The following is a 26,727-nucleotide window of genomic DNA, read 5'->3' on the forward strand; positions in this document are numbered from 1 at the left end:
TGGTCTCTGTATGACAGCCAATGAGCAGCTCTGAAAATCGAGCGTTTATCGAGCGTTTTCAGATTTGGGCCAATAAGGAGCTCGGAAAATCGAGCGTTTATCGAGCGTTTTCAGATCTGGGCCAATCAGGAGCTCGAAAAATCGAGCGTTTATCGAGCGTTTTAGGCCAATCGGCAGCTCGGATTATCGAGCGTTTGTCATAGCAACCATAAACAAACTGCTTCAGATCAGAGTCACCGAGTCACCGAGTGAGTAACGTAAAAACAAAAATAAATAGAATATTACGAATTTACTGATATAACATTGTCTTCCCAGAGTACTTTTACAATGTACTGACATGAAATTTGTCGATGTAATCGCTGATTTTGATTTTTAAAAGATACGTTAGTTAATTGACGTGAACGTCAACGTCAGGCGTTCTGTTTACACATTTAAACCATATTTACACTTCGAATTTTGACTCCAAACTGTAGTTACTACATCTACAGGGTCTAAGGAAGATAACCAGGTAGTCTGATCAAAGATTAAAAACATTTTGAGAGATCGCTAGCATGTAATGTAATGTAATGCATTAGAAATTAATGGGACAACATGTGACGAACTCTAAAAACAAAATAAAATTATGAAAAGACCATACAGTTAGTATCTTTAGACCCTTAAGATTATAATATCACCACGTGAAATCAAAATATAAAGTTTAAGTGTATGTTTTATGCATTATTACCAATAAGCCTGTTTGTTTAATGGCTGCCAATGCATAACCTGGGGTTATTATTTACCTGTTGTGTCACGTTATGTTAATTTGTTAACGTTAATATTTCAATAGTGTGAATGTGTAGTACTAGTACATCATTAATCTTATGTGTGATATCCCTGTCAATATGGCAATTAACATGTAGTTTAACCTGTAATGCTGGCTTAATGCAGTGCTGTGTCATTTATTGTCATTGTAGAGATGGTTTTTGCAAATTTTAAAGTGACGGCCTCGCAGCAGCTTCTCCTGCGGGCCTCTGATGAGGCGGTGGCCTTCATCGCCGCCAAGGGGCCACGCGGGACCGCCGCTGCTGCGAGGGCCAAGAAGCCGGAGGAGGTGGAGAAGGAGGCCCAAGCCCACGTCGTCTCCAAGGGCGGTGACCCTGGTAACCATATGCTGGTGCTGGGCTGCCACAGCATCCAGTTTGGCAAGTACCAGGGTCAAACGTTCCGTTGGCTCCTGGAGAACGACGTGGGCTACACCACGCAGTTGGTTGCCAGCCACCAGCGGGAGCGGGAGCAAAGTGCCTCCGACAGCCCCCTTATGGCCAACAAGGACGCACTCGCCCGGTACTCGTGCGCCCACCCTGCTTTTGCGGAGCAGGTGCGGTACCACCGGGTGCACGAGGAGGCCCGGGCTCGCGCCACTCAGCCCGGGTGTGAGGGCGAGGCGCTTGTTGGCTTTGGGGACTACAAGGAGGCCACCCTGAAGGACCTGTACGACTCTAAGGAGAAGAAGCACCAGACGTAAGTCCTGTTGTGGTGAAGGGCAGTGGGCTGTTGACAGGGTGCTGTGACTTGTTGATATGCGTGCCAATCTTTGATCATTGTCTTGCAGCTTTGTCAAGTGGCTACGGCGGAAGACACCGCAGCCTGGGACCTCGATGGACGCCGCCAGAAAGTACATCCTGGGCCGAGACAAGGAGCGGTCGGCAGAGGTGGCTGCTACCCCCCCACCTCCCACCAGCAGCAGCAGCACCCCCACCACCACCACCACGCTGCCGCCGCGCAAGTCGATCGCTCCCATGTTCTCGGCCCTACTGGGAAGGCGTCCAATGGCCCCAGGTGAACTGCAGGCCAAGGTCAGGAAGCTGATGACCACACCAGCACGGCCTGCAGTTCCAGGTAGATCTCTTTCTTTCTCTTTAACACAACAGAGGTTCAGTGTACAGGAATAACTAACCATTGCCCAACCCCCCTCCCCACACAGCGGTCTCTACATCCGTCAGAGACCAGCGCCCCTCGGTTCCGCCGCCGCCCCCCTCCCCCCACCACAGAGGTGACGGACGAGGAACTGGTCCAGATGGCCACTGACTTAGAAACGGGTAACTGGCACCACACTGGACATGTCACACTGTAACATTTGCCTTCAATATATATTCTTCTGTCAGTATTTTTTTATTAACTGTAATGGTTTCTTTTACTGGTCGCTACAGCTGATGCTTGAAGGAGAAAGGTAGGTTTGGCAGGTAATGTAGCCGTCTTTGTCGGTGTTAGATGTGCCATCCTCACTAACGTAGTGGTACTATGTAGATTTGATTAAACACCTTCACATGTCTACTTCCCTTGGCCCTGCGGCGTCTCTTAACATTCACCTTGTAGCACTAAACCATCTGCCCTATCACTGGCATGCTGCACGTCATCTAATCACTGGCATGTTGCACGTCATCTAATCACTGGCATGCTGCACGTCATCTAATCACTGGCATGCTTGCACGTCATTTAATCACTATCATTATGACTATCTAATGACTATTATTGTGCTGATGCCATTTTGTTGTGTGTGATGCTCGCGTACAGGTCCTTCAGAGTCTCCCGCTCCCACTGGTGGTGAGGCCTCCATCTCCTCCTCCTCCGGCATTGTCCTCCATCCCTCCCCCACCCCTCCCACCACCCCCACCCCCACCCCTCCCACCACCTCCACGTCTAGTTGCGGCTGCTCCACCTACGCTCGCGGTTCCGGCTCGGGCTCCGGCGTTGACCAGGGAGGAGCCCCGTCGCGTCTCCGTGGAGGAGACGCCATCCGGGGAGGCCACCCTGGCACCACCGCACACACACGTGCCCGTACTCATGAACGCACAACTCAGTGGAGTTGACTGTCAAACTGCATGTAGCACCTCCTCTCAGCCTCCTTACAGTGTGTTTGTTTGTTTGTTTGTGTTGTTTTTTCCCCCTCACAGTCCCGGTTGCCTGAGAGCTGGCGGACAGCCCTCACCGTGGAAGAGCAGGAGTGGATCGGCCGGGAGCTGTTTAAGACGGACAGCGGGGGGAGGACCAAACTCACCACAGACCTCAAGCTGTGGTGGGACCCCCCTCAGCCCCGGCTGAGTTACACTCAGCCACCCGCCTCACCAGCTGCCTTCTTCGCGTGTCGGCTGTTCCTCTGGACGCCCCTGCGTCTGTGGGGCATCCGGCCGACATGCTGTAATAGGGCCCTCACGAAGTGTGGGCTCTACAGGACCATCCGGAGGGTCCTGGACATCGACGGCTGGTACTTGATGGCCACCGAGTACCTGGAGTGCTGTCGGTGTAAGAGGAAGGTAGCTGCCTGGTCGCAGGACGTCGTGGGTCAGCTGGGAGAGGGGCATCGCGCCCTCTTCCCGGCAATCCTCACCTACAAGTAAGTAGCTGTCCGAACACTGTCTGTCTGTCTGTGTGTGGCTCTTCTGTAACACATGATGTGCTTCTCTGTAGGCTTGCCTGCGACCGGCGGGTAATCATCCAGCTGCGTGAGCGTACTCGGGGGAACAGCGCCACGCAGCTGTACAAAAAACTCTGTGAGGCACACACAGAGGCCTGGATGCGGCGGTCCATACACTACCTCAGCGTCATGGAGCCCTTCACGTCGCAAGGTGTCGTGCGCAGGTGCACCCCACCACCGCAACCGCCACCCGTACCCCAGTACGCGTGGCTGTTAATGGTGTACTGCCACGACATCCTCTCCCGCCTGGAGGACGTGAAGGCCCGGGTCACCTCCGTCTTTGGGACAGTTCTGAAGATGGATTCGACCAAGAAGGTAAATGTGGTGCTATAGTGGAGTATCATGCTCTGGCTATGTGCGTGCAGCCTTACTGAGATGCTTTATTCTTTCAAACAGGTGACCCGGAAGCTCGCCGGTGCTGCCGCCCAGACCGCAGCCTGGTCAACGAACGTTGGCAACGTACTGGTCACTCCATCTTGTTTTGGTAATTTCCAGAGATAGATTGGAGGAAAAAGGTGCTCCAAAAGTCCAAAATTATGAAATCACAAACGTCAAAACTGGGATAATGAGATGGAGATTGTTATTGGCCAAGAATCCAAGATTATGCAGTGATCTCCAATTTTCTTCTTAAAAGCAGCTCATGAGCAAAGACAAAAATAATATGAAAAATTAGACCAACTAGGCCTATTATTTTAAAATATAGAGGATATTAGAGTTTATAAAAAGAAAAAAGAAAGGGTTTGTAAAATCGGTGTTAAACTAAACCTTATGATCACGGAAACTTCTCAATAGTGATTGGACATAGTTGTGTTGACCTGATCAGACCTTGTGGCATTCCACAGCTAAAATGATAAGCTCCGCATTTAGAGCAAAACCTGCTGCAGCAGCCACAGGAGTGTGTGTGATGGCCAATGCGTGTGACTGAGTATGAATGGAGTGAGAGATTGTGCTTAAAGAGACACTGAGGCAAATCAATTATTTTGCCAATACAGCTGTATTAAAAATTTAAAAATGTGGGCCCACAGGGCAAATTCTGCCCAATAAAATAATGACCATGGATGAATTTGGTTAAATTTCCTGGTTGAAACTGTACTGGCAATAGAAATAAAGAATATCTTTCTTTTCAGAATATCATGATGGAGCATAACACATCTGACTTTCTTTTCAGCATATCATGATGGAGCTGATTATTTGTAAAAAGTATGAAATAATGTCTTGTAACTTTTATCTTGTAGCAAAGTGGGTTGAGTGTTGTCCAAGATGAATAGTTTGCTAATAGTGGGACTCAAAGCAATGAGATAACTGAGTTGAATTGACTAATTGTAAAAAGTACATTTGAAATTTATTTTGAGAAAAATGTAAAGAAGGTGCAAATATGAAGATAAAAGGCCAAATTTATGAAAAATAAAGGGAATATATGGGTTCAAGCCCTGCTGCTAATGAAAGGAAATGGGCCAGATGAGCAGATGATTTAATATATGTTGTTGTCACTAACAGAAATAATTAAGATTTCATTCACAGATGACAGTAGCTCACTTCCAGGAAGGTTTCTGGGATGATTCTAACAAAGAACCAGTGACTGTGCATTGTATTCTCAGAAGAGGCTTGTGCATTGATCAGCAAAAAGACATTTGAGTCCATGCCTCTCAACTTAAAATACCACCTTACTTCAGCAGCCCCCGACAGCAGAAAGTGAGGGATCAAGGACATGCTGGCAATGATCTTCCCTTGCAAATGAGAGGAAACAACCCATTGCAACAAACTCACAAAGATCAACATGAATGGAAAAAGGAGACAAACTTGAACAGCAACACAGTAATGAAAAGTTGCATAAAGTGGGAGATTCAAAAGGAGTTGTGCAAAGAAGACAATCAACAGAGTGAAAGAGATGAGTACAAGTTCAAACAAATCTCAACATCAACCAAACTTTTCTAAAAATGTAATGTTAAAGCCCTTGAATATTTAGTACTAACTTAATAATAACCCCACCAGAACAAAAACTGATTGAAGAGAAAAAATATATCAAAGCAACGTAGTAACGATGATAATGAGAAATTAGAAAATAAAAGAAAATAATGAATGGTAACGACTAATTCACGAAATGTACATAGCATAATGGGAATTAAGACAATTCATAAAGGAAAATAAAAAAAATAGAACTAAAAGACATTTTAAAATAGATCCAAACGGGGACTCAGATGCAACTTGTCAATTACAATTTAGGGCTACAGTTGAAATTAAAGCAAGTATTAAGACTAGCTACTAACAAATATTCGATTTCAATATTAAATTCATAAGATTGTTATGATTCAATATGCTATTGACTAAATAAATCTATATCAAGTAGTGCTAATAGAACGACAAACTCAATTGGAAGTTATTCGAATTCAATAACAAAAAGGCCTTACGAACAATCTATGGTACCAGAGGAGGGTCAAAAAGATATTTGACATTCACTTGAATGAATTGTTACACCAAAATCACTTTTAAATATATTCTCAATCCAGATGCACATGGTTTTGACCAGTGCGCAAGGGGGGAATAAGGAGAGATTAGGGAAAAAGAGAGATTAAGAATTAAGGAAAAGGAGAGATTAAGAATGTGAAATTTGTGCAAAAAAAAAAACAAAGTTAAGAAAGGAAAATGCAACACAAATAGGCGAGAAGGACAATTAAAACACTTGATAATGGATTATGTGGACATGATATAGACAGGTAAAGGCAATGGTATTAGCAGAGGAGGGGCAGATGCAGAAATTGCATTTCTAACAGAGAAGTATTCCTTAGATGCAGAAATGCTAATGGGTTAGCAGTTATTCCAAGAATATTGAAGATTAGAATTAATTGTATACGAACACTTAAATTACACACAAGGAAGTTTTAATAATAATTAAGTTATAATGCTTTATGTTTTAAATGGTTGATATAAAAATGATGGTTTTAGATTTACATAAAAAAGAAATGTACATATAATGAATATGTAAGGTAGTGGAAAAGTTATTTTTTAGAGTTATTTTTTCTAATTGTCTAATGAGTTTATTGAATGACTTTTATGAGGTAAATGTAACATTGCTCTAAAGCTTTCTTAGTTTGAGTGATTACATGGGACATAACTAGTTTATTCATGTTAGTTTATTTAGAAATTAGTAGAAAGGAAGAAAAGGTATTCTTGAACTGAGGGGCTACAATGAGGAGCTATAACACGCAAGCTTAAAGGGTTAGTTCACCCAAAAATGAAAATAATGTCATTAATGACTCACCCTCATGTCGTTCTAAGCCCGTAAGACCTCCGTTCATCTTCGGAACACAGTTTAAGATATTTTAGATTTAGTCCGAGAGCTTTCTGTCCGTCCATTGAAAATGTATATATACAGTATACTGTCCATGTCCAGAAAGTTAATAAAAACATAATCAAAGTAGTCCATGTGACATCAGTGGGTTAGTTAGAAGTTTTTGAAGCATCGAAAATACTTTTTGGTCCAAAAATAACACAAAATAAGACTTTATTCAGCATTGTATTCTCTCCCGGGTCTGTTGTCAATCTGCGTTCAGGACTCCGCAGTGACGCTGCTGACGTAAGACGCTGATGACGTGTTATCTGGTGCGCCCGAGCTTCGTTTACAGTCTGAGGGAGACGCACGCTATATTCAAGCTATTCTACATTGTTTGCGTGGATATCATTTTTTTAATGGTGCGTAAATGTGCATGTCGCGGATGAGACACTTTTACAGCGTGCGTTTCCCTCAGTCTATAAATGAAGCTCGGGCGCACCAGATAACACGTCATCAGCGTCTTACGCCATCAGCGTAACTGTGAAGGATTGACAACAGACCCGGGAGAGAATACAATGCTGGATAAAGTCTTATTTTGTGTTATTTTTGGACCAAAAAGTATTTTCGATGCTTCAAAAACTTCTAACTAACCCACTGATGTCACATGGACTACTGTGATGATGTTTTTATGACCTTTATGGACATGGACAGTATACTGTATATACATTTTCAATGGACGGACAGAAAGCTCTCGGACTAAATCTAAAATATCTTAAACTGTGTTCCGAAGATGAACGGAGGTCTTACGGGCTTAGAACGACATGAGGGTGAGTCATTAATGACATTATTTTCATTTTTGGGTGAACTAACCCTTTAAAAATGTCAAAATGGTATTTATTGTTTAAGTTTGGTAATAAAATAGACAGAATTTAAAATATGAAACTTTATAACAAAGCACAAAGCGATTTAAAGGATAGAAGGTGCACTCCAATGTTCTGTTCGTTTATTAACTAAAAATGATTGACTAAAAGATTTGATTCTTCGAATTTAAGAATTGATATTCCTTCATAGAAATAAGAAGCTATTAAAAATTAGAAATAGGTATTTACCCAGCCCTATTTTAAATAAAAATTCATATGGATCACACAAAACAAAAATTATTTATTATAAATCATCAGAGATTTACTGTAATGCTTTGTCTGCATCAGGAGGAAAACAATTACATGACAAAAAGGAGAATGACTTGTGTTTGAAGATCAGTGTTGCACTTATACCAAATAATACTGTGCATTTAGCGAATACAGGATTAAGTCAAAAAAAGTTTAAGAACAAAAAGTTAAGGAAAACTTTATTTGAAGTTTGGAGAATTATGAACATGGTTTGCTATATTAGGAATGTTTTCTGAAGTTGCAATATTGAAAGGTGGTTATTATTCTGTTGTGTACTTCCCATATTAAGATCACTAGTTGTCAAAACCACTGTTAAGACAAATGGAAATGCTGAAATAATAAGATAATGGAAACTAATTTAAGAGGTCAACCAAATCATATATTATTAAGATTGGGCTTATGAACCAAATTAAAATTTACAAACATTGGATGTTGATTCAAGTACCTCAAATAAAGATGAAGAAGATGATTGATGAGTCAGACCCTGGGAGTCTGGGTCGAAGAGGATGTCTACACCGCAAGAACACTTTTAAATGTATAAGGGATTTTTATGTTTGACATACTCTACTGTGACAATAACCGGCAATGCTGAACCAACTTTATCCACACACTTATTACAATGTTTTTTGTTTTATTAGGGAGAATTCGAAGTCTTTCACTTTCTCCATTGAATGAAAAAAAAGAAAATATAACTGAAAGAAAGATAAATATATGGAGAGAGATGTTTGGCTCGAATGCTGCTCCGGAGTGTGGTGGCATAATCTAGTCATTGGAAAAGAGACTGGGTGACTTGATTTAGTCACTAGGTAGCATAAGTGAGGGGGGGCTGGATTTTGAAACTACACTCTGGAAAAGGATACTAAAAGTGGGGCTTAGATAAGCCCCAGAAGAAGGGAATGTTGAAGATTTTATTATTTAGAAAATAAGTAATTCAGCTATATATTTGTACACCATTATTTCCTCTGTGTGTGTCTGTGTCTTTGGTTTGACTTTTGGGGGCTTAAAGAAAGGTCAGAATGCTGATGCAAGCAGAGAATTCTATTTAAGTGTGTCACATGGTGTAAGACCCTATCTATAGGATGTATGACCATTTTTGGAGGCGATGTATGTATATATGTGAAAAGCTAACCGATGTTCGGGAGTCATCTCCTGCAGGAGTTTGCTCGGCTTTGTTTTGTTAAATAAAGTCTACAATATTTCTGGCATCAAAGATCTCTGAGAAGTGATTTCACAAAAAGATTGAAACCACAACAATTATAGGGCGATAGAAGATCCGTTAAATAGACTGGAGCTAAGTCGTTTAGGGCTTTATAAGTCAGTAACAATACCTTATAATCAGTGTTGGGTGTAACGCGTTACAAAGTAACGCGTTACTGTAATAATATTACTTTTTTCAGTAACTAGTAGTGTAAGGCATTACTCGTCTGAAAATGGTAATATTATTACAGTTTTGCCGAGCTAGTTACTTGCGTTACATTTGCCAGTAGCACCATCACACACAAGGCACACAACACAGAGAACAGAAGGGAAGGGGAGGAGGGCGTGAATGGAACAGTGATTGGTCTGGGTTTGGCACGAGGTTCATTTACCATCACCGATTGGTCGACACCCGGCAGCCAGCCGCAGAGCGGCACCCTCAAAGACAGATGGGGGAAAATGAAAGCGTCAACAACGGCAAGCTCTTTTCAGAGGAAGGTTCCCAGCAACAGAAAGCTAGTTTCGACGGGTGGAGATTCAGAAATTATTTTGAATATGTTCAACGGAAGGAAAATAACGTGACGGTGAAGTGCACACTCTGCCCGGGGAGAAAGCTGCTCTCCACCGCTTCCGACAGCACGGACACTTCAAGCTCGTTGCGAAGCGACAGAGTGACATGAACGAGCAGCCCCACAAGCAGCAAAAAGTTTAGACTTGTTATCCCATACGGAAATGTAATACAGTATGTACATATATGAAATATATCCACATATATAAAATATATACCATATATAAAACCTATTAGAAAATGGAACAATTGACATATAAAACCAGCCCATATATTTTAGCTATGTATAATAGTGTTTTTTTACATACATGTCACATATATATAATTATCAGTTTTCAAATATAATTTGTGTAGTATTTGTTTTGTTTTTATGAGCTTGTCAAGAAGAGGTAAAATAATAATAAATAATACATTTTATTTATAAAAGATTCGAAAATGAAATGTGGATATGTAGACTTGATCTGTAGACTTGAAATAAATAGTTAAATAGTAAATAGTTTGGCATATATAATAATAATTTAACATTTCCGTATGGGATAAATTGACAATCAAATTTATTGATTGTTTGCACCAGAAAACATTGAGGAAATTAATACTTGTTTTTTGTACTTGATTGATTGCACAAGTAGGCTACAGTTGTTTGTAGTTATTTGTGCTAGACAGTGCCAGTCTGTTGTTGGCGTAATAAAGAGCTTAAGAACACTCCTCCTTTGTATGTTCTCCCTCCATCTGATGCATCTCAGGCAATTATAGAGTAATTAATAAAAAAAATGTAACTAGTAATATAACTAGTTACTTTCTCCAGGGAGTAATAAAGTAAAGTAAGGCATTACTATTTTTGAGAGTAATATGTAATATATTACTTTTTTGAGTAACTAGCCCCAACACTGCTTATAATTAATACGGAACTTTATAGGTTGCCAATGTAGTGATGATAAGATCGGTGTTATATGATCATATTTTCTTGATCTAGTAAGAACTCTAGCGGCTGCATTTTGGACTAACTGTAGCTTGTTTAATGAGGATGCAGGACAACCAGCTAATAAAGCATTACAGTAATCTAGTCTCGAGGTCATGAATGCATGAACTAACTTTTCTGCATCAGAAACTGATAGCATATTACGTAGCTTAGCAATGTTTCTAAGGTGGAAAAAGGCAGTTCCCTTTCAAGGGAACTCGAGCTGCGTTGAGACGCGGTGGGAACGCCTTGCGTGATTGCGTCGTGAAGCACATCTAAAATCAGTCCAATGGAAACGGGAGACGTCATGGGCGGGTGACGTCACCGACCAGGAAGCTATAAAGCACTCCCGCGATCAGAGAACACTAGCTTTGTTGCCTTCAGCAAGCGCTCTCTGTCTGTCCATGTCTATTTATTGTTGTCTGTCTCAGTATCTAGATATATATTATGAAGAAACAAGAATTCAAAACGTTGTGTTGTTCCCTACCCTCGTGTTATCTCGGTTGTTGGGGACGCGCATCAGCTTTGCGTTGATTGTTTGAGAGTAGAGCATACCCAGTCAGTTCTCGAGGGGGCTGACTGAGGCCCCGTTTACACGATGGGAAAACGCAGATATTTCTCTGCGTTTTGGCCTGTCATTTACACGAAAACGCCGTTTTTATCCCAGAAAACGATAATTTCTAAAAACTCCGGCCAAAGTGGAGATTTCTGAAAACGCCGGTTATATGTTGTCGTGTCAACTGGGAGAAACGGGGTTTTAGGTTCTCTCTTGTCGATTCTGAGGATTCTGATTGGCTTGCATGGCTTTATTCTTCTCCCTACACTGCCGCCCATAGGTTTAGCATAGTTATAAAGGCGCTCGACGGCGTATTTATGCGGGTTGTGTGCACGATGTTATTATTGAAAACGGAGGGGGAGAAATATTCGTTTCTCTAAATACCCGGCTATGTGTAAATGTGGCCTGAGTTGCGAGAGGTTGTCTGTTAATCACCTCGCTCCCGCCGGGCGTTCTTCGAGGAGGACGATTCGGTGCGCGCTTCCCGAGGCGCGAGTCCCGCTGCTGCCGAGGCACAACGGCGACGCGCATCTTGGGGAGCGCAAATGGATCTAACAGCGAGGTTTGAGACGGGCGCGCCCTATCTCTGCCTTCACGTGTTAAATCCAGTGGCTTATCTCGGGGAGAAGCACGCGCTGCGTTTTCTTTTCCCCGCGATGAGACCCTCGTGCTGCGATCTCCAGTTCCGAGGAATTGGTGATCGTTAGTTTTTAAAAACAATATATGTGTATAGCCTATCTCTATATATATGAATAAAGCAGATGTGTGTGAGTTTTCAATGAATAAATAAATAAGTCAGCTCATAACTCTGTTGTATAAAGAGGAGCTTATAAAAGGAGGTTTTATTTTGTGCTGATTGCCAAGTTAAATGTTTTCTGGCCAACTGAACATTATGAGAGTGAGAATATAATTAAAGGGGTCATGACATGAGAAACCAAATTTGCCTTGATCTTTTGGTATATAAGAGGTCTTTGTACCATTAAAACGTCCTGCAAGTTTCATAGCTTAAGACGTCCTCCCCATTATAAACGAATCATTTATTTAATCAAGCTCTAAATACAGCTCGTTCTGGATCCATGGTAAGAAGTGACGTCACGGTACGAAGTGACGTACCAGCGTTTGCATATGACCGCCTCCGGCACAAGACAACTACGCTTAAAGCGCAAGGCAACTACGCTCATTTCGTATCATTGTCGCGCCCGCGCGCCGCGCGCCTCACAAGTGTTCAGTCGACGGACAGCGTCTGTGTACAGGGAAATTACGATGCCGCAGATGTGCTGTTCCTGGCTGTGGACAAACAACATCTTTGAATACGCTGCGAAAGATCCAGTCGTCAGGGGAAAATGGAAGCACTTTATTTTTTGCAGACGTCTCAGTCACGGCAGTGTTAGTTTAAGCGTTTGTTCTATACATGTGAAGGATGACTGTTTTGAGCTTTGCCAGAAAACTGTTGCTCAAAGATAAGTCCGTGCCGACTGTTCTGGGCTCAACATCGACGACGCAAACTGTAAGTAATGTATTTAAAACTTTAAACTACTTTTTAAATACGCTGAAAGATCCAGTCGTCAGGGAAAAAAATGGATGCACTTTATTTTTTGCGGACGTCCCAGTCACGGCAGTGTTAGTTTAAGCGTTTGTTCTATACATTTAAGGATGACTGTTTTGAGGAAAAAATCCCAATATGATGCTTGGCTTTGCCAGAAAACTGTTGCTCAAAGATAAGTCCGTGCCGAATATTCTGGGCTCAACAACGACGACGCAAACTTACTTTTTACTATGGCTAATATAAACACATTTGTATAAGAGAATCTTGAAAATATGTCGCCTTTCTAGTAGGCCTACATGTGATAGAAAATTAAAAATGTTGCCTTTATCAATGCTGCATCTTCAAATATGGCCTGTGCATGCATTTTTGTCCGTGGTACACCCTATCATTTCATTGGAATTAGTTAAATAATGTTAAACTGTTAGCAAATTAGGCTATATGATAATTATGCAACAATAATCTGTTTTCAAGTGTCTCGGGTTAATTTTTTTTTATTAATTCAAAATAGTTTCACTTTCCATGTGGACACGGGCTGAATAGTTTCACTTTCCATGTGGACACGGGCTGATCCAGTCTTCGTTGTTGTGGTGATCGTTCATTTTCCTCTGATTCTGGCTCAAACATAATAAGGTTTTATCATTGCAAGAGCCATCGCTTCGCATGCATCACCCGCTATTAAACAGTTACGCCGAATCCGCAAACGTTCTGGCTGGGGGCGTTAATAATTGATGCATAGGCACTGACGTTAGCCAATCATAACAGTGGGCGTTAACACTGAACTCTTAAAGGGGAAACACCCCCAAAACAGACTGTTTGAATCAGAGGATGAGAAACAGGGTGGGAAAAGGTCATAAATCACTAAATTTTTAAAGTTTTTGGTAAAAAAAACTATAGTAATACTATATTTGCACCTAAGGGAACATAATAATGAAATAAAAAAAACCATGTCATGACCCCTTTAAATCTCTATATCTCAGCCTCCTCGTCGGGGATTGCCGTTTTTTCCTATCTCTACACTGAGGAGTTGAGATCGTGGAATAAACCGGTTTCTATTTTATGTGTTTATCCCCAAAACTTCTACTAAAGTAATGTTTTGAGTATTAAATGTCATAGTATGACAGTGCCTCGGGTTAAAGAGACGCTTACTAGCTATCTCTCTCCCGAGTCGGCGTCATCATTTCCCCGACGTTATCCACCAGCCATCATAAATAATAGATAAATATTATTAGGCAGCATTGGTGGGTAAACTATATAAGGACATGGATGTATGTGAGGGGCGACTCTCTGAGGAGGGTCGCAGCGCTGCCAGTTCGGTTGTTTTCCTGCTGGTGGCCACGGAGTGATATATATATATATATATATATAAGTTTTTCTGATGTAAAGAAAAATAAAGGAAAAAAATAAACTAATAATAATATATATATGTCTGTTCTCTGAACGCTTCGCTTTCAACAAAATGAAGATATATTCTATCCAGCGGTGTTCCAGAGGTGTCTTCCTCACCGATCTAATGTTCCTGAGACTGCTGGGTGGGAGCAGTCTCAGCATACTAAAGCTCCTCGCAGCTTAAAGTGCTGCAAATTAGAGCGTCGCCATTCGGGCTCATCCACAATCGAGAGGGACCTGGGTGGCGGTCGCTGTATAGCCAGTTAGAGATATGCAAGATCTGAGAACTGTTTTATCTCTAATTTAGCTTGGAAGAAGAAGCCCTGACGCCGAGGCTGCAGGCTTCTGAGGGTGGTCCCCTCCGGGGTAGGGACGGTTTTGAGAAATCGTTTCTCCTCGGCGCCCTCTGGGGTGCGACTCTCTGAGGAGGGTCGCAACGCTGCCAGTTCGGTTCTCCTGCCGGTTCACCGTTTCAGGACACCGAGGTGTCAGCGTCCCCAAACGATCCTCCGAGGAGGGTCGTAGAGCAGTCAGTTCGGTTTCCCGGCCGGTTCGCCGTTTCAGGGCACCGAGGTGCCTGCTCTTTCCAACGATCCTCCGAGGAGGGTCGTTGGAGCTAAGATAGTTAGAGGTAGGCAAGATCTGAGGACTGTCGTTATCTCTAATAAAACTTAGACAAGAAGTCCTGACGCTGAGGCTATCAGGCTTCTGAAGGTTCCTCCGGGGCAGGGACGGTTTTGAGAAATCGTTTCTCCTCGGCGCCCTCTGGGGTGCGACTCTCGGAGGAGAGTCGCAGCGCTGCCAGTTCGGTTGTTCCCTGCCGGTCCTCCGTTCAGGGCACCGAGGTGTCAGCGTCCCCAAACGATCCTCCGAGGAGGGTCGTAGAGCAGTCAGTTCGGTTTCCCTGCCGGTTCGCCGTTTCAGGGCACCGAGGTGCCTGCTCTTTCCAACGATCCTCCGAGGAGGGTCGTTGGAGCTAAGATAGTTAGAGGTAGGCAAGATCTGAGGACTGTCGTTATCTCTAATAAAACTTAGACAAGAAGTCCTGACGCTGAGGCTATCAGGCTTCTGAAGGTTCCTCCGGGGCAGGGACGGTTTTGAGAAATCGCTTCTCCTCGGCGACCTCTGGGGTGCGACTCTTTGAGGAGGGTCGCAGCGCTGCCAGTTCGGTTGTTCCCTGCCGGTCCTCCGTTCAGGGCACCGAGGTGTCAGCGTCCCCAAACGATCCTCCGAGGAGGGTCGTAGAACGGTCAGTTCGGTTGTTCCCTGCCGGTTCGCCGCTTCAGGGCACTGAAGTGACTGTTCAACCAAATCCAGAGGCCAGTCTCGAGAGACTGGTGCCCTTAGCAGAATTTCTGGCAGCGTGGAAACTACTGCCACATATTTCTCAGTGGGTCCTGCACACTATAGAAAAGGGTTCAGAATTCAGTTCGGTTCTCGTCCGCCCAGATTTCTAGGGGTCCTCCCCACAGTGGTGGACCTCGAGCGGGCTCTGGTTATGGAGCAGGAAGTGCTGACACTTTTGCAAAAAGGAGCTATAGAAGGGGTTCCTCCTCCCAGCAGACAGTCAGGGTTTTATAGCTGCTACTTCATTGTTCCGAATGAGGATGAGGGGTTGCGTCCTATTCTAGACCTGCGTCAATTAAACGGCAGGTTTCAGAATCTCATGTTCATAGTATGCTTACGATAATATGATTGTGTCACAGATTCAGCCCGAGGACTGGTCTGTCACAATAGACGTGAAGGACGCTTATCTATCCATCCTCATCACAGGAGGTTCCTGAGGTTTGCTTTCGGGGGCGAAGCATACCAATATCGGGTTCTTCCGTGCGGCCTAGGTTTATCACCCCACACCTTTACAATATGCGTGGATGCAGCTCTGGCTCCTCTGAGACTCCAGCGCATTTGCGTATTATACTATCGACGATTGGTTGATCCTAGCTCAATTTGAGCAGATAGCAGTTCGGCATCGAGATGTCGTTCTGTCTCATTTAAGATGTTGGGGTTGCGACTCAACGCCAAGAAGAGTGTGCTCCTCCCAGCTCAGAGGACCACTTTTCCAGGTGTTATAAATGATTCGCCGTAAATGGGGTAAAACTAGGCCAGTCACTCACTGTGGAACAGTTTCAGACTGTTGGGTCTTGTGGCAGCTGCGTCCAACGTAATTACTTTTGGCCTTCTGTACATGAGACCCCTGCAGTGGTGGCTCAGGACCAAGGGGTTTTCTCCGAGGGGAAATCCGTTTTCGCATGATCAAGGTCACGCGGCTATGCCTACGTGCCTCGGTCATGTGAAAGAACCTTGGTTTCTCGCCCAGGCCCAGTGTTGGGGGCTTCTTGTTGACGCTTATGCTATCGACGGATGCTTCCCTCACAAGTGGGGGGTGATCATGAGTGGTCATTCGGCGAAGGGTCTTTGGCAGGACCATCTCCTTTTGGCACATAATTGGCTAGAAGTGATGGCGGTATTCCGAGAATCTCAATACTTCCTGTCAGAACCGAGAGGTCACCATGTGCCTGTCCTCCCGGACAACACACTGATGGTCTCGTATATCAGAGCAGATATCCTGTTGAGGCAGGGGCTGAGGCCCGGGGAATGGAGACTTCACCCCGAGGTGGTGGAGCTTCTTTGGGAGAACTTCGGTTAAAACTTTGCCTTTGTGGTTATCCCTGACGCATCCAGCTCCGCTTGGACTGGATGCGATGTATTAGGTGTGGTCGAGGCTACACCTGTACGCATTTCCCGATATCTCTGCTCCCGGGAGTTACCCTCATCTTGAGTCATGGATACTGTGGGCTCGGCCTCTGAGGGGGCCCAGCTCATAGATTCAGGTCTCTCGACTGAGGTCGTGGAGACCTTACTCCAGTCTAGAGCTCCCTCCACGAGAAGACTGAAAATTGAAATGTAAACTGTTCTCTGCCTGGTGTGCAGAACACCTTCTGAATCTTGCTATCTGCCCTATGGTACAGTACTTGATTTCTGCAATGTATGTTTCTTTGCTGGGTTATCTCTGAGGAGAGATCCTTATTTCATCTTCTCCGTGGTACATGAGGCTGAGGCCTGCACGTACTTGGATTTGCACCTGGTATGGTGGTAGTCTTTCTTCACCCCAGGCCGGGTTGTATTCCTAGGTCCCTACTCAATTTGCGGGTCATTTGTGCTGCAGGCCTTCTGTCCTCCACCTTAATCAGGAAAAGCTAAAGACAGATATTGAGCAAGCGAGTAGTTGAGGCTATCTCACTTGCTTATGTAGCGGCTGGACAGCCTTCACCTTTGGCTGTCCGGGCCCACTCTACTAGGAGTATGGCTTTAAATTCAGGAGTTTCTCTCCACGACATCTGTAATGCGGCAGGATGTCCTTACCGCATACAGTTGTCTATTTTTTATGACTTGGACCTAGACTCCACTCCAGGGTCTAGGGGGCTTGTTTCTAGTGTGCGCATGGTCTTCATACAGTACAGGCATTTGTCATATGGCGTCGTGGGTATAGGGTTCCCACCGCGTCTCAACGCAGCTCGAGTTCCCTTGAAAGGGAACGTCTCAGGTTACGTATGTAACCCTGGTTCCCTGAGAGGGAACGAGACGCTGCGTTGCTTTGCCATACTCCCTGCATACCTGTGATCATCTTGCTTCAGGCTTTTTCAAAGCTAGTGTTCTCTGATCGCGGGAGTGCTTTATAGCTTCCTGGTCGGTGACGTCACCCGCCCATGACGTCTCCCGTTTCCATTGGACTGATTTTAGATGTGCTTCACGACGCAATCACGCAAGGCGTTCCCACCGCGTCTCAACGCAGCGTCTCGTTCCCTCTCAGGGAACCAGGGTTACATACGTAACCTGAGACGTTTTTGTAACATATGAAATATGATTTTTAAAAGACAGGTTGCAGTCTAGTATGACACCCAGGTCTTTTACTGTAGAGGATAAAGTAGCAGGACATCCTACTATGTTAAAGTTGTATTGTGAGAGGTTTTGTGGGCGGTTTTTTGAACCGATAAGTAATACCTCTGTCTTGTCTGGATTTAGTGTCTGGACACTAAATCATTAGTGATTTTAACGAGCGCAGTTTCAGTGCTATGGTGCGGCCTGAATCCAGACTGAAACTTTTCATAGATGGCATTTTCTTGCAAAAAAGAGCCCAGTTGAGCGGACACAACTTTTTCTAATATTTTAGACATAAATGGAAGATTTGAAATGGGTCTATAATTTGCTAGATTATGTGGGTCTAATTGCGGTTTCTTAATGAGTGGTTTTATAACTGCCAGTTTAAATGTTTTTGGAACATGACCTAAAGATAAAGATGAGTTAATGATATTGAGGAGAGGCTCTTCCACTATAGGTAACACTTCTTTCAGTAGTTCAGTTGGTATAGGATCTAATAAGCATATTGTTGTTTTAGATGAAGTGATACGTTTATTTAACTCTTTTTGTTCTATAGTTGTAAAGCGCTGTAGTTGTTCTTGCGGGGTGATAATTGAGGCTGATTTATAAGGCACGATTGAAGATTGAACGTTTACAATTGTGGTTCTGATGCTTTCTATTTTCTCAGTGAAGAAGTTCATGAAATCATTATTGCTAAACTGTAACGGGATATTTTGTTCGGGTGACGTCTGTTTATTTATTAGTCTAGCCACGGTGGTAAATAAAAATCTTGGATTATTTTGGTTGTTTTCTATTAGTTTGCGGAGATGCTCAGCCCTTGCCGCTTTTAGGGCCTTTTTATAACGTGACATACTGTCTTTCCACGCGATTCTAAAGACGCTCTAATACGCTCTAATTTACGGGTTTCTCTCTTTAGAACATGCGTAGTAACATGCCTTTGGTTAATATAAAAATAGCGCACGTATTTTTATGCAGCTACTTGTATGATGGACTTTTCTTATTTGAGACACTGTTCAAACAGTGTGGGCTAGAAGAATTTTCAACAGAGAAAATCACATTAATAGATATTTAACATAGGTCTTAGCCTATATGTTTATCCTCCAATAATATTAAGGAAATACTATTTAGGTTTGTATACATAAAAAAAAAGTAATCTCAACAGTAAAAAGATTTGAATGTATTTTACAATATAAATTATGCACAAGCATGCATGGGAATAAGATAGGCTATAGGCTACAATAATAATAAAAAGCTTGAGTGTATGCATTAGGCTACTTAACTATTTCTATGTTATAAAAAATCATTCTATGAACTTCTAGCAAGCTCATTTAAACCGAGTTGTAAATGCCGAAATGAAAAGAGGCTAAATAAATATGAAACTACTAAATATAAATATAAAATCGCCAGTAGATGGCGCCAAGGCCCTGCTCTATTGAGATGACTGGTTAAGGTTCAACCTATTCATTTTAAAATATATTAAAGGGGTCATGAAATGAGAAACCAAATTTGCCTGGATCTTTTGGTATATAAGAGGTCTTTGTACCATTAAAACGTCCTGCAAGTTTCATAGCTTAAGACGTCCTCCCCATTATAAACGAATCATTTATTTAATCAAGCTCTAAATACAGCTCGTTCTGGATCCATGGTAAGAAGTGACGTCACGGTACGAAGTGACGTACCAGCGTTTGCATATGACCGCCTCCCGCACAAGACAACTACGCTTTAAGCACAAGGCATTAACGCTCATTTCGTATCATTGTCGCGCCCGCGCGCCTCACAAGTGTTCAGTCGACGGACAGTGAGTGGGTCTGTGTACAGGGAAATTACGATGCCACGCAGATGTGCTGTTCCTGGCTGTGGACAAGCAACATCTTTGAATACGCTGCCGAAAGATCCAGTCGTCAGCGAAAAATGGATGCACTTTATTTTTTTGCGGACGTCTCAGTCCATTTGAAGGATGACTGTTTTGAGAACAAATCAAAACAAAACTGTTGCTCAAAGATAAGTCCGTGCCGACTATTCTGGGCTCAACATCGACGACGCAAACTGTAAGTAATGTATTTAAAACTTTAAACTACTTTTTAAATACGCTGAATCCGCAAATGTTCTGGCTGGGGGCGTTAATAATTGATGCATAGGCACTGACGTTAGCCAATCATAACAGTGGGCGTTAACACTGAACTCTTAAAAGGGAAACACCCCCAAAACAGACTGTTTGAATCAGAGGATGAGAAACAGGGTGGGAAAGGGTCATACATTTTGTAAAAAAAACCTATAGTAATACTATAATTGCACCTAAGGGAACATAATAATAAAATAAAAAAACCCATGTCATGACCCCTTTAAAATAAAAAACAGTTATATTAATGTGTAATATTACTTCACAATATTACTGTTTTTACTGTTTTTTTGTTTTAACCCTCTGGGGACCAAAAACGTGCCGGCGCGTTTTGCTCGTGTTTTTTTTAAGCAATGCAAAATAAACTCAAAATGCTCTGTTAATTTTGATCTTTCATTTTCGTGTTATACATCAATCGATCCTGTTCAGTTCCTATTTTTTTTCTGTATACTCACAATAAAAATAAAGTGTTTTGCTTTTTGCCAAAAAAAGAAAAATGAACGTTCTGCACTCTCTCTGCCAATGAACTCCAATTTGAAACGCGTTAGAAAATGATCTGTAACTCCGCGAAAATTCAGGCAAACATACCCACGGGCATAAAGCTTGAGATCACATCTTTCAGATGAAGCAATTTAAATAAAAAACAAATATTCTCAGCTTCTGTAATCTGTATGAAAAGAGAGCGATTCCAGTCGAGCTCATTACGAGCTCATTGACTTTAATTCGTTCACGCCTACTGACGGAGCGCGCTATTCACAAGATAATGTGTTAAGCCATCTATGCAAAACAGGTAAACGCCCCCAAGCAAATGCTTTAAGTTTCATCATTCAGTCACCTGCGCGTTGGGAAGATGGCACGATACAATAATATTCTTAAACTTTTTTAAAAGGAATGTAGCTTCATCACTACCTCCGCCTGCAACTCGAAGTGCGCTTAGCAACACAGTTAGAAATCAGAAAGAGTAAGTAGGCTACATATTTACCCACTATTATTACAGATATTTTACAGATATTTTCACAAATTAATATGGAAAACATGTCGATTTTACTGGTTTTCTAAGGCCAAATTAGAACCTGGAATTTATATTTTTCCCGCAGTGCTGAATGAGAAGAGCCATTAATATTATTAATAAACTATTGTTTTCTAAGTCGAGTAAAAACATCTCCATCTCCGCTGTTAAGCAGATGCGCTTTTAGAGAGAACTGCACCTTTCACACGCATTACATAATCAGAAGGTATTAGCTTTCGATTCGAATTTGTTCGTTTTAAAGTGGACAATTCAAGCTTTAGCCTACATACAGATGGTACTCAACCAGAATACGACTTTTACCGCCAGCGTTCCCGCGGCGCCGCGGCTCATTGGCCCTCATTTATCAATCTTGCGTCGAAACGGGCGTATATGTTGGCGTAAGATTATGCGATCGTCATTAGATTAACACGCCCCTATATATTCACGTCTCCGCCTCCCCCACGCCCTCATTTTACGCCATGGACACGCGGAAGACGGCAAAGAGGAGAAACTTCTCCGGTGGAAATCCAGTTTAAATCGCTGGTTGGTTGAGCAAATTACCTATCACAACAATGCATTATTTTACAGCACGTGTTTTGAAACTATTAGCGTTGAATTTCGCATGACGTCACATGTAATGGGGTGTACAATGATGATGTGAATAATTGCATGACAATTTGTAATATTCTTCTTATTAGTATTATGATTTTGATTATTAATGACGCTTATTGTTATTTAGAAGAAGAATGTCTTTGTTATTATTATTATTTGTATTAGTATTATTATTATTTAAAAGAAGAAGAATGTCATTTTAATTATTTTGTCAGTCTGAATTATTTTTTGGTCATTGAAAGCCTTTCATTACTGAACCCAGTCCGTGCGCACCTGCCGGGCTTAACTCACAAAAATAAACACTGAAGTTTATCATTTCTATGCTGTTGTTTTTTTTGTTTTTTTTACAGTGGGTCATAATATATCATATCTTTAGTTTGTCAGTGCATTTTGTGGTGTTAGGAATTGTTTTTCTGCTTATTTCATAACTAATTTAAAACGTGCGTACATGTACACCACCTCCTGAGATGGCGTAGGATTTGAGCGTGCCGTACGCCAACGTCTATATTGATAAATCGCAAAGTCACCGTGGTTTTGGGTGTACGCTGGAAATTTGGTGTATGCACTTTTCATAAATGAGGGCCATTGAGAGTAATTTGAATGTGGTACTAGCAGATCAATTCAAGTGAAACATGTAGTTAAACGAATTCATATAATCACAAGACTGAAATTAAATGTAATACATTTAATAAATAATGAAAACATTTCAACACAAAACATTGCAATAGAAAAATATTAGGCTACATCAATGAGGCTTTGCAAGAGCATATGACGTGTCGTTAACAGCGGTCCGATGATAGCGCAGTGGACAACGCAACAGCACGAGCTTCACGGAGCTTCAAGCGACCCGAGATCGAATCTCATTAGCTTTGGCTGACAGCGTTAATGTTTTACCATTCTTGATGCTTAGATAGGTAGCCTAACTGTTTATTAAAGTCAAGCGTTTTGTTTAATTATCAATGGCACATTACAACATAAATTTGCTGCATTCCAGTAGAGCCGCCGCACAGACGACAAAACTGATGAAGGAAGATTATCAGCCGATCGCGTCAGAAAATGAAAATGATGAAGCTATCTTTAATCTGCTAAATTATTGTTTTGTGAACTACTAGCATTGAATTTCGCATGACGTCACATGTAATGGGGTGTACAATGATGACTAAGCAACATAAATTAAGATCATGCGTTTTTCTTTGCTTCTCTCTCGCGCTGGATCTCTTTTATTTTATTTTATTTAGTCTCCCTGCACTGCGCGCGCCGGGTCTCTCTCGAAATTACACATTTCAGGGTAAAAACCCATCATACAGCTGATAATACTGTACCCTAGTATGTCGCCGTGTGTCATCCATACAGAGCCTTGCTTCAAAGAAACAGAATGCCTGGTTGAATTCACCGTACAATAAAACGAGGTGGATCACGATAAAATAGCTCTGTATCTGCTGCTCACTTGCATTCGTTTAGTTGGCAAGAACGCGTTTCGTCGATAGTTTATGTTTAGATAATGCCAGATTGTTGACAAACACACTGCTTAAACATGTTAAAATTCTACAAAACTAGTTGAAACAAATGGATTGAACACTTCAACTGAAAGTGTGTGTGAAACCCCTTTAAATACAATACATAAAACTACAATATTTATAATTTAAAGGGCCTACATTTGGACACATCTAGAGATTTATCTTTAAAAGTATTTTGCCTTTGCCTGGTCATCAGGCTCACTCTCCATATGAAAGACAGAACATTTAACACCTCCTGAACCCCCAACCCCCCACAGGCTATCTGAGTTTGAGACCAACTTAAAACAAAGAGAAGTCGCAATTCACACTTAATTCTAGACATTAGCATTAGGCTAGTAAAGTGTTGATAATGAAAGAATTTAATTATTTAGGCTACATGTAGGCTAGTAGGCTAATATTTCTGTCATAAAAGTTTATTACTAAACATTTAATTATTTCAGTAATTGAATAAATAAAACGCTACCTCGGTTTGGGCCAGCTTTTTCCAAGCAAACCTAAATACAAACGCATGTTCATTTGTTCAAACGCATGCTCATTTGTTGTCATGAATACAAAGTTCAACTCAATGTTAAATTCCACGGGGATCTTTGGATCCTTACAACCAGGGTACATGCGATTTGTGAATTATTATTATTATTTTTTCTGAACCACAGTGCTTTGTGCTGCTGCTAAACTAAATAACATTTATAGAATAATTATGAACTTAAATGAAAAAATATCGCAACATTTCGACAAATAAATGATCTGATCTGTTTTTACAATTTAATTCAGGGTGATTTAGCCTAGACTACATTTAATTATAGCGAGATTTTCACCCTTGTCCATTCATCATTGGGAAGCGCTCACATAATAGATCCTCTGCACCTCTCGGTTTCATACGGATTACCTAATCAGATAACATTTATTAAATATTTAGACATTTAAAGGCTTTAGACATAGCCGATTTCTTATCGTGACTGAGCGGAGGAAAGTGGCTTTCGGTTAATTTTTGTGACGCGCAGTTCCCGGAGACAGAGACGACAGATTAACTTTTGTCGGTAGCCTAATATGAATAAAAGTTTACAGTTTTGAACGATGTAGGCTACTCTACTCTGATCTGTATGACTAAAAAACTACGGAGTAGCCTATTAGAGCCTAAGTTATTTTAGCTGTTATGAGAAAAATAAATCCAAATGAACGCGTCTGCCGAACACTAATTCAACATGCCAGAATAAAACCCGACTTTAGAACAATGGATAGCGCCAAATGGGTGTGCCAAAATACTTCAATATTTCATTCAAAATAATCTCAAAACGCTTTGTGACATTTTGAAAGCTGTGCTTGCATTAAGGCCACTGGAACCATGAACGTAGGCCTAACTGAAACTGGTTCTGATTTTATTGTTTGTCGCTTAAACGTGCCTGTTGCATATCTTTATTTTATATATTTTATATGGTCTATTGGTGAAGTAATTTATAGCATTGATTGCTGTGGAAGGAGAGGGGATTAAAATAATTCAGCAGAAGCAGGGATTAGACCAGAAGGAAATCCCCGTCCCCCTGGCAAATCGCACCTTGCTTAAAACCATGTTTTTACAAACTCTTTATAGGCTAGGAACCAAAAAAAAGAAAGAAAGAAAAGGCTATCCTGTATAAAAAAAATGTTGTTTGTTTGATTGTCTGCATTAATAATAGGCTATGACATGCATTAATAGGCTAATATAAAATGTACAATAGTCTACGTTTGTTCGGGATTCGAACCCGTGTTATCCAAATGATCAATACGTAAGTTCTGCCACTCGGCCATGAATTTACTCACTGAGAAATGTCCGGTTTCTCCAGTGTGTGTTCTCCAGAGAAGCGCTCATCATTCATCTCATTCCTCAATAGAATAGTAAACAAATAATCAGCTTCATTGCACCTAATTTATTTTTGTTTGTTATTTTTGTTATTATTATTTTTTTTTATCACGCTGCTCCCAATGGGCAATAGGCTTATGTCGCCCACCGACGTCTAGGCGTAGGCTAGAATATGAAATAAAGGCTATATTGTTCTCGTCTCTATTTTTAAATTATGATTCTATTTTTCTGTCCTAAACAATGTTCTATAGTAGCCTATTTCATCTGTTAATTGACATTAACCCCGCTTACATTTCAAAATACGGCAATAGCTGCTGTTTTGCACAATGTCCCTCTGCGCCACCTGGCGGTCATTTCGCGAATGACTTTAAAATGCGTTTGTTATATTTTTAACGCGGTAGTTTTGCCGCGGTGGCTGGCGTGGCGGTAATAGGCATTCTGGTTGAGTACCATCTGTAGCTAGGGGCATGGACCTCATCCTATTTTGATGAGCTTTGGCAACACTCTGTTGACATAACAAAGCAGTGTAATATTGCAGTTGAGGCTGTTGAGAAACGATTGCAAAGAGGGAGCTTAAGACTTGGAGGATTTCTTGTAGACTCCACTATGGACAACGTAGTTGTCGATTCGTAACACAAAGCCCAAGTTAGCTCATTTTAAAGCAGCCTCTAAAATGTATTTTGAGTCAGTAATGTTTTTAAAAAATCAAAAAGCTCAAAGATCTGTATCTCTACTAGATTAATTGAACATATGTGATGCCCTTTATTTTTAAGTTTCTGTTTTTAAATCTAATTTAATGTTATTTCAAGGTATACTTGAAAGATATGTGTCAAAAACTTGATATTGAATTCTGTAATTGTGAAAATTCAATAAAAGCCAGGCAACAGTGGCAAGGAACCAAAACTCCATCAGTGACAGAATGGAGAAAAAAACCTTGGGAGAACACAGTCTCAGTCGGGCTCAGTTCTCCTCTGGCCAACAAGCAAACAGTGTATTTATCCAGGTCCATTTGGTTGGAGGTCGGAGTCATCACGCTGCTATGGGGAGTTTTTTGAGTATCAGTGCCGATGGTTGACGTGTCGATCAAGCCTTCACAGGGAGAGGTAAAGGGAAGGAGGCCTTCACAGGGGAGAGACTTCAGGACTTATAATTAACGTAGACGCCATCCTTATTATGACGTACCAAGTACATGTATGGGATGTATGGAAGTGTTTTGGTGCTAATAGGAGAAGGATCTATCGCCAGCAGTCAATTTGATATTTGTGAGGGACCAAGCAGTCAAGGGCAAAGGACACAGGATTTCCAACCAAAAATTATTTATTAAATGCAAAAAAACAAAGTTACAAATTAAATAACTTGAAAAACTGACTAAAAATAAAGTCAGGTCTGGGCCCACAAAAATGGTAAACTAAAGCAAATCAAACTAACAACAGTATTCAAACAAACAAACAAATTAAACAAAGAAAACATGGCCTCCCCAATGCCACAAATGGGGAAACTTATATACACCAAGGACTAGTCCATTACACACACATAGGGAACAACAAACATCAATTAAACACAGTTAGAATGAATAAAGTAATTCATCCACAAAAAATAAAGAAATAAGTCATAAACAAATTAGTTATATACATAACCAATTATAATAA

At 41.6% G+C, this 26,727-nt stretch overlaps 1 protein-coding gene across 1 annotated transcript in view; it reads left to right on the forward strand.

The window, feature by feature from the left end:
• Positions 1–240: 240 nt before the first annotated feature.
• Positions 241–26,727, forward strand: part of LOC306997456 (uncharacterized protein) — a gene marked incomplete at its 3' end in the record, with an annotated part of 32,968 nt that continues 6,481 nt past the window's right edge. The window contains exons 1-9 of the mRNA XM_079610761.1: positions 241–248; positions 954–1,500; positions 1,592–1,878; positions 1,983–2,101; positions 2,554–2,817; positions 2,934–3,373; positions 3,448–3,769; positions 3,851–3,938; positions 5,053–5,146. Coding sequence (XP_079466887.1) covers positions 956–1,500; positions 1,592–1,878; positions 1,983–2,101; positions 2,554–2,817; positions 2,934–3,373; positions 3,448–3,769; positions 3,851–3,938; positions 5,053–5,146 — 2,159 coding nt within the window. The 5' untranslated portion in view covers positions 241–248; positions 954–955. The remainder of the gene's footprint in view (positions 249–953; positions 1,501–1,591; positions 1,879–1,982; positions 2,102–2,553; positions 2,818–2,933; positions 3,374–3,447; positions 3,770–3,850; positions 3,939–5,052; positions 5,147–26,727) is intronic.

Source organism: Phoxinus phoxinus (assembly GCF_949152265.1).
Source record: "Phoxinus phoxinus genome assembly, chromosome: 4".
NCBI classification, from domain to species: Eukaryota; Metazoa; Chordata; class Actinopteri; order Cypriniformes; family Leuciscidae; genus Phoxinus; species Phoxinus phoxinus.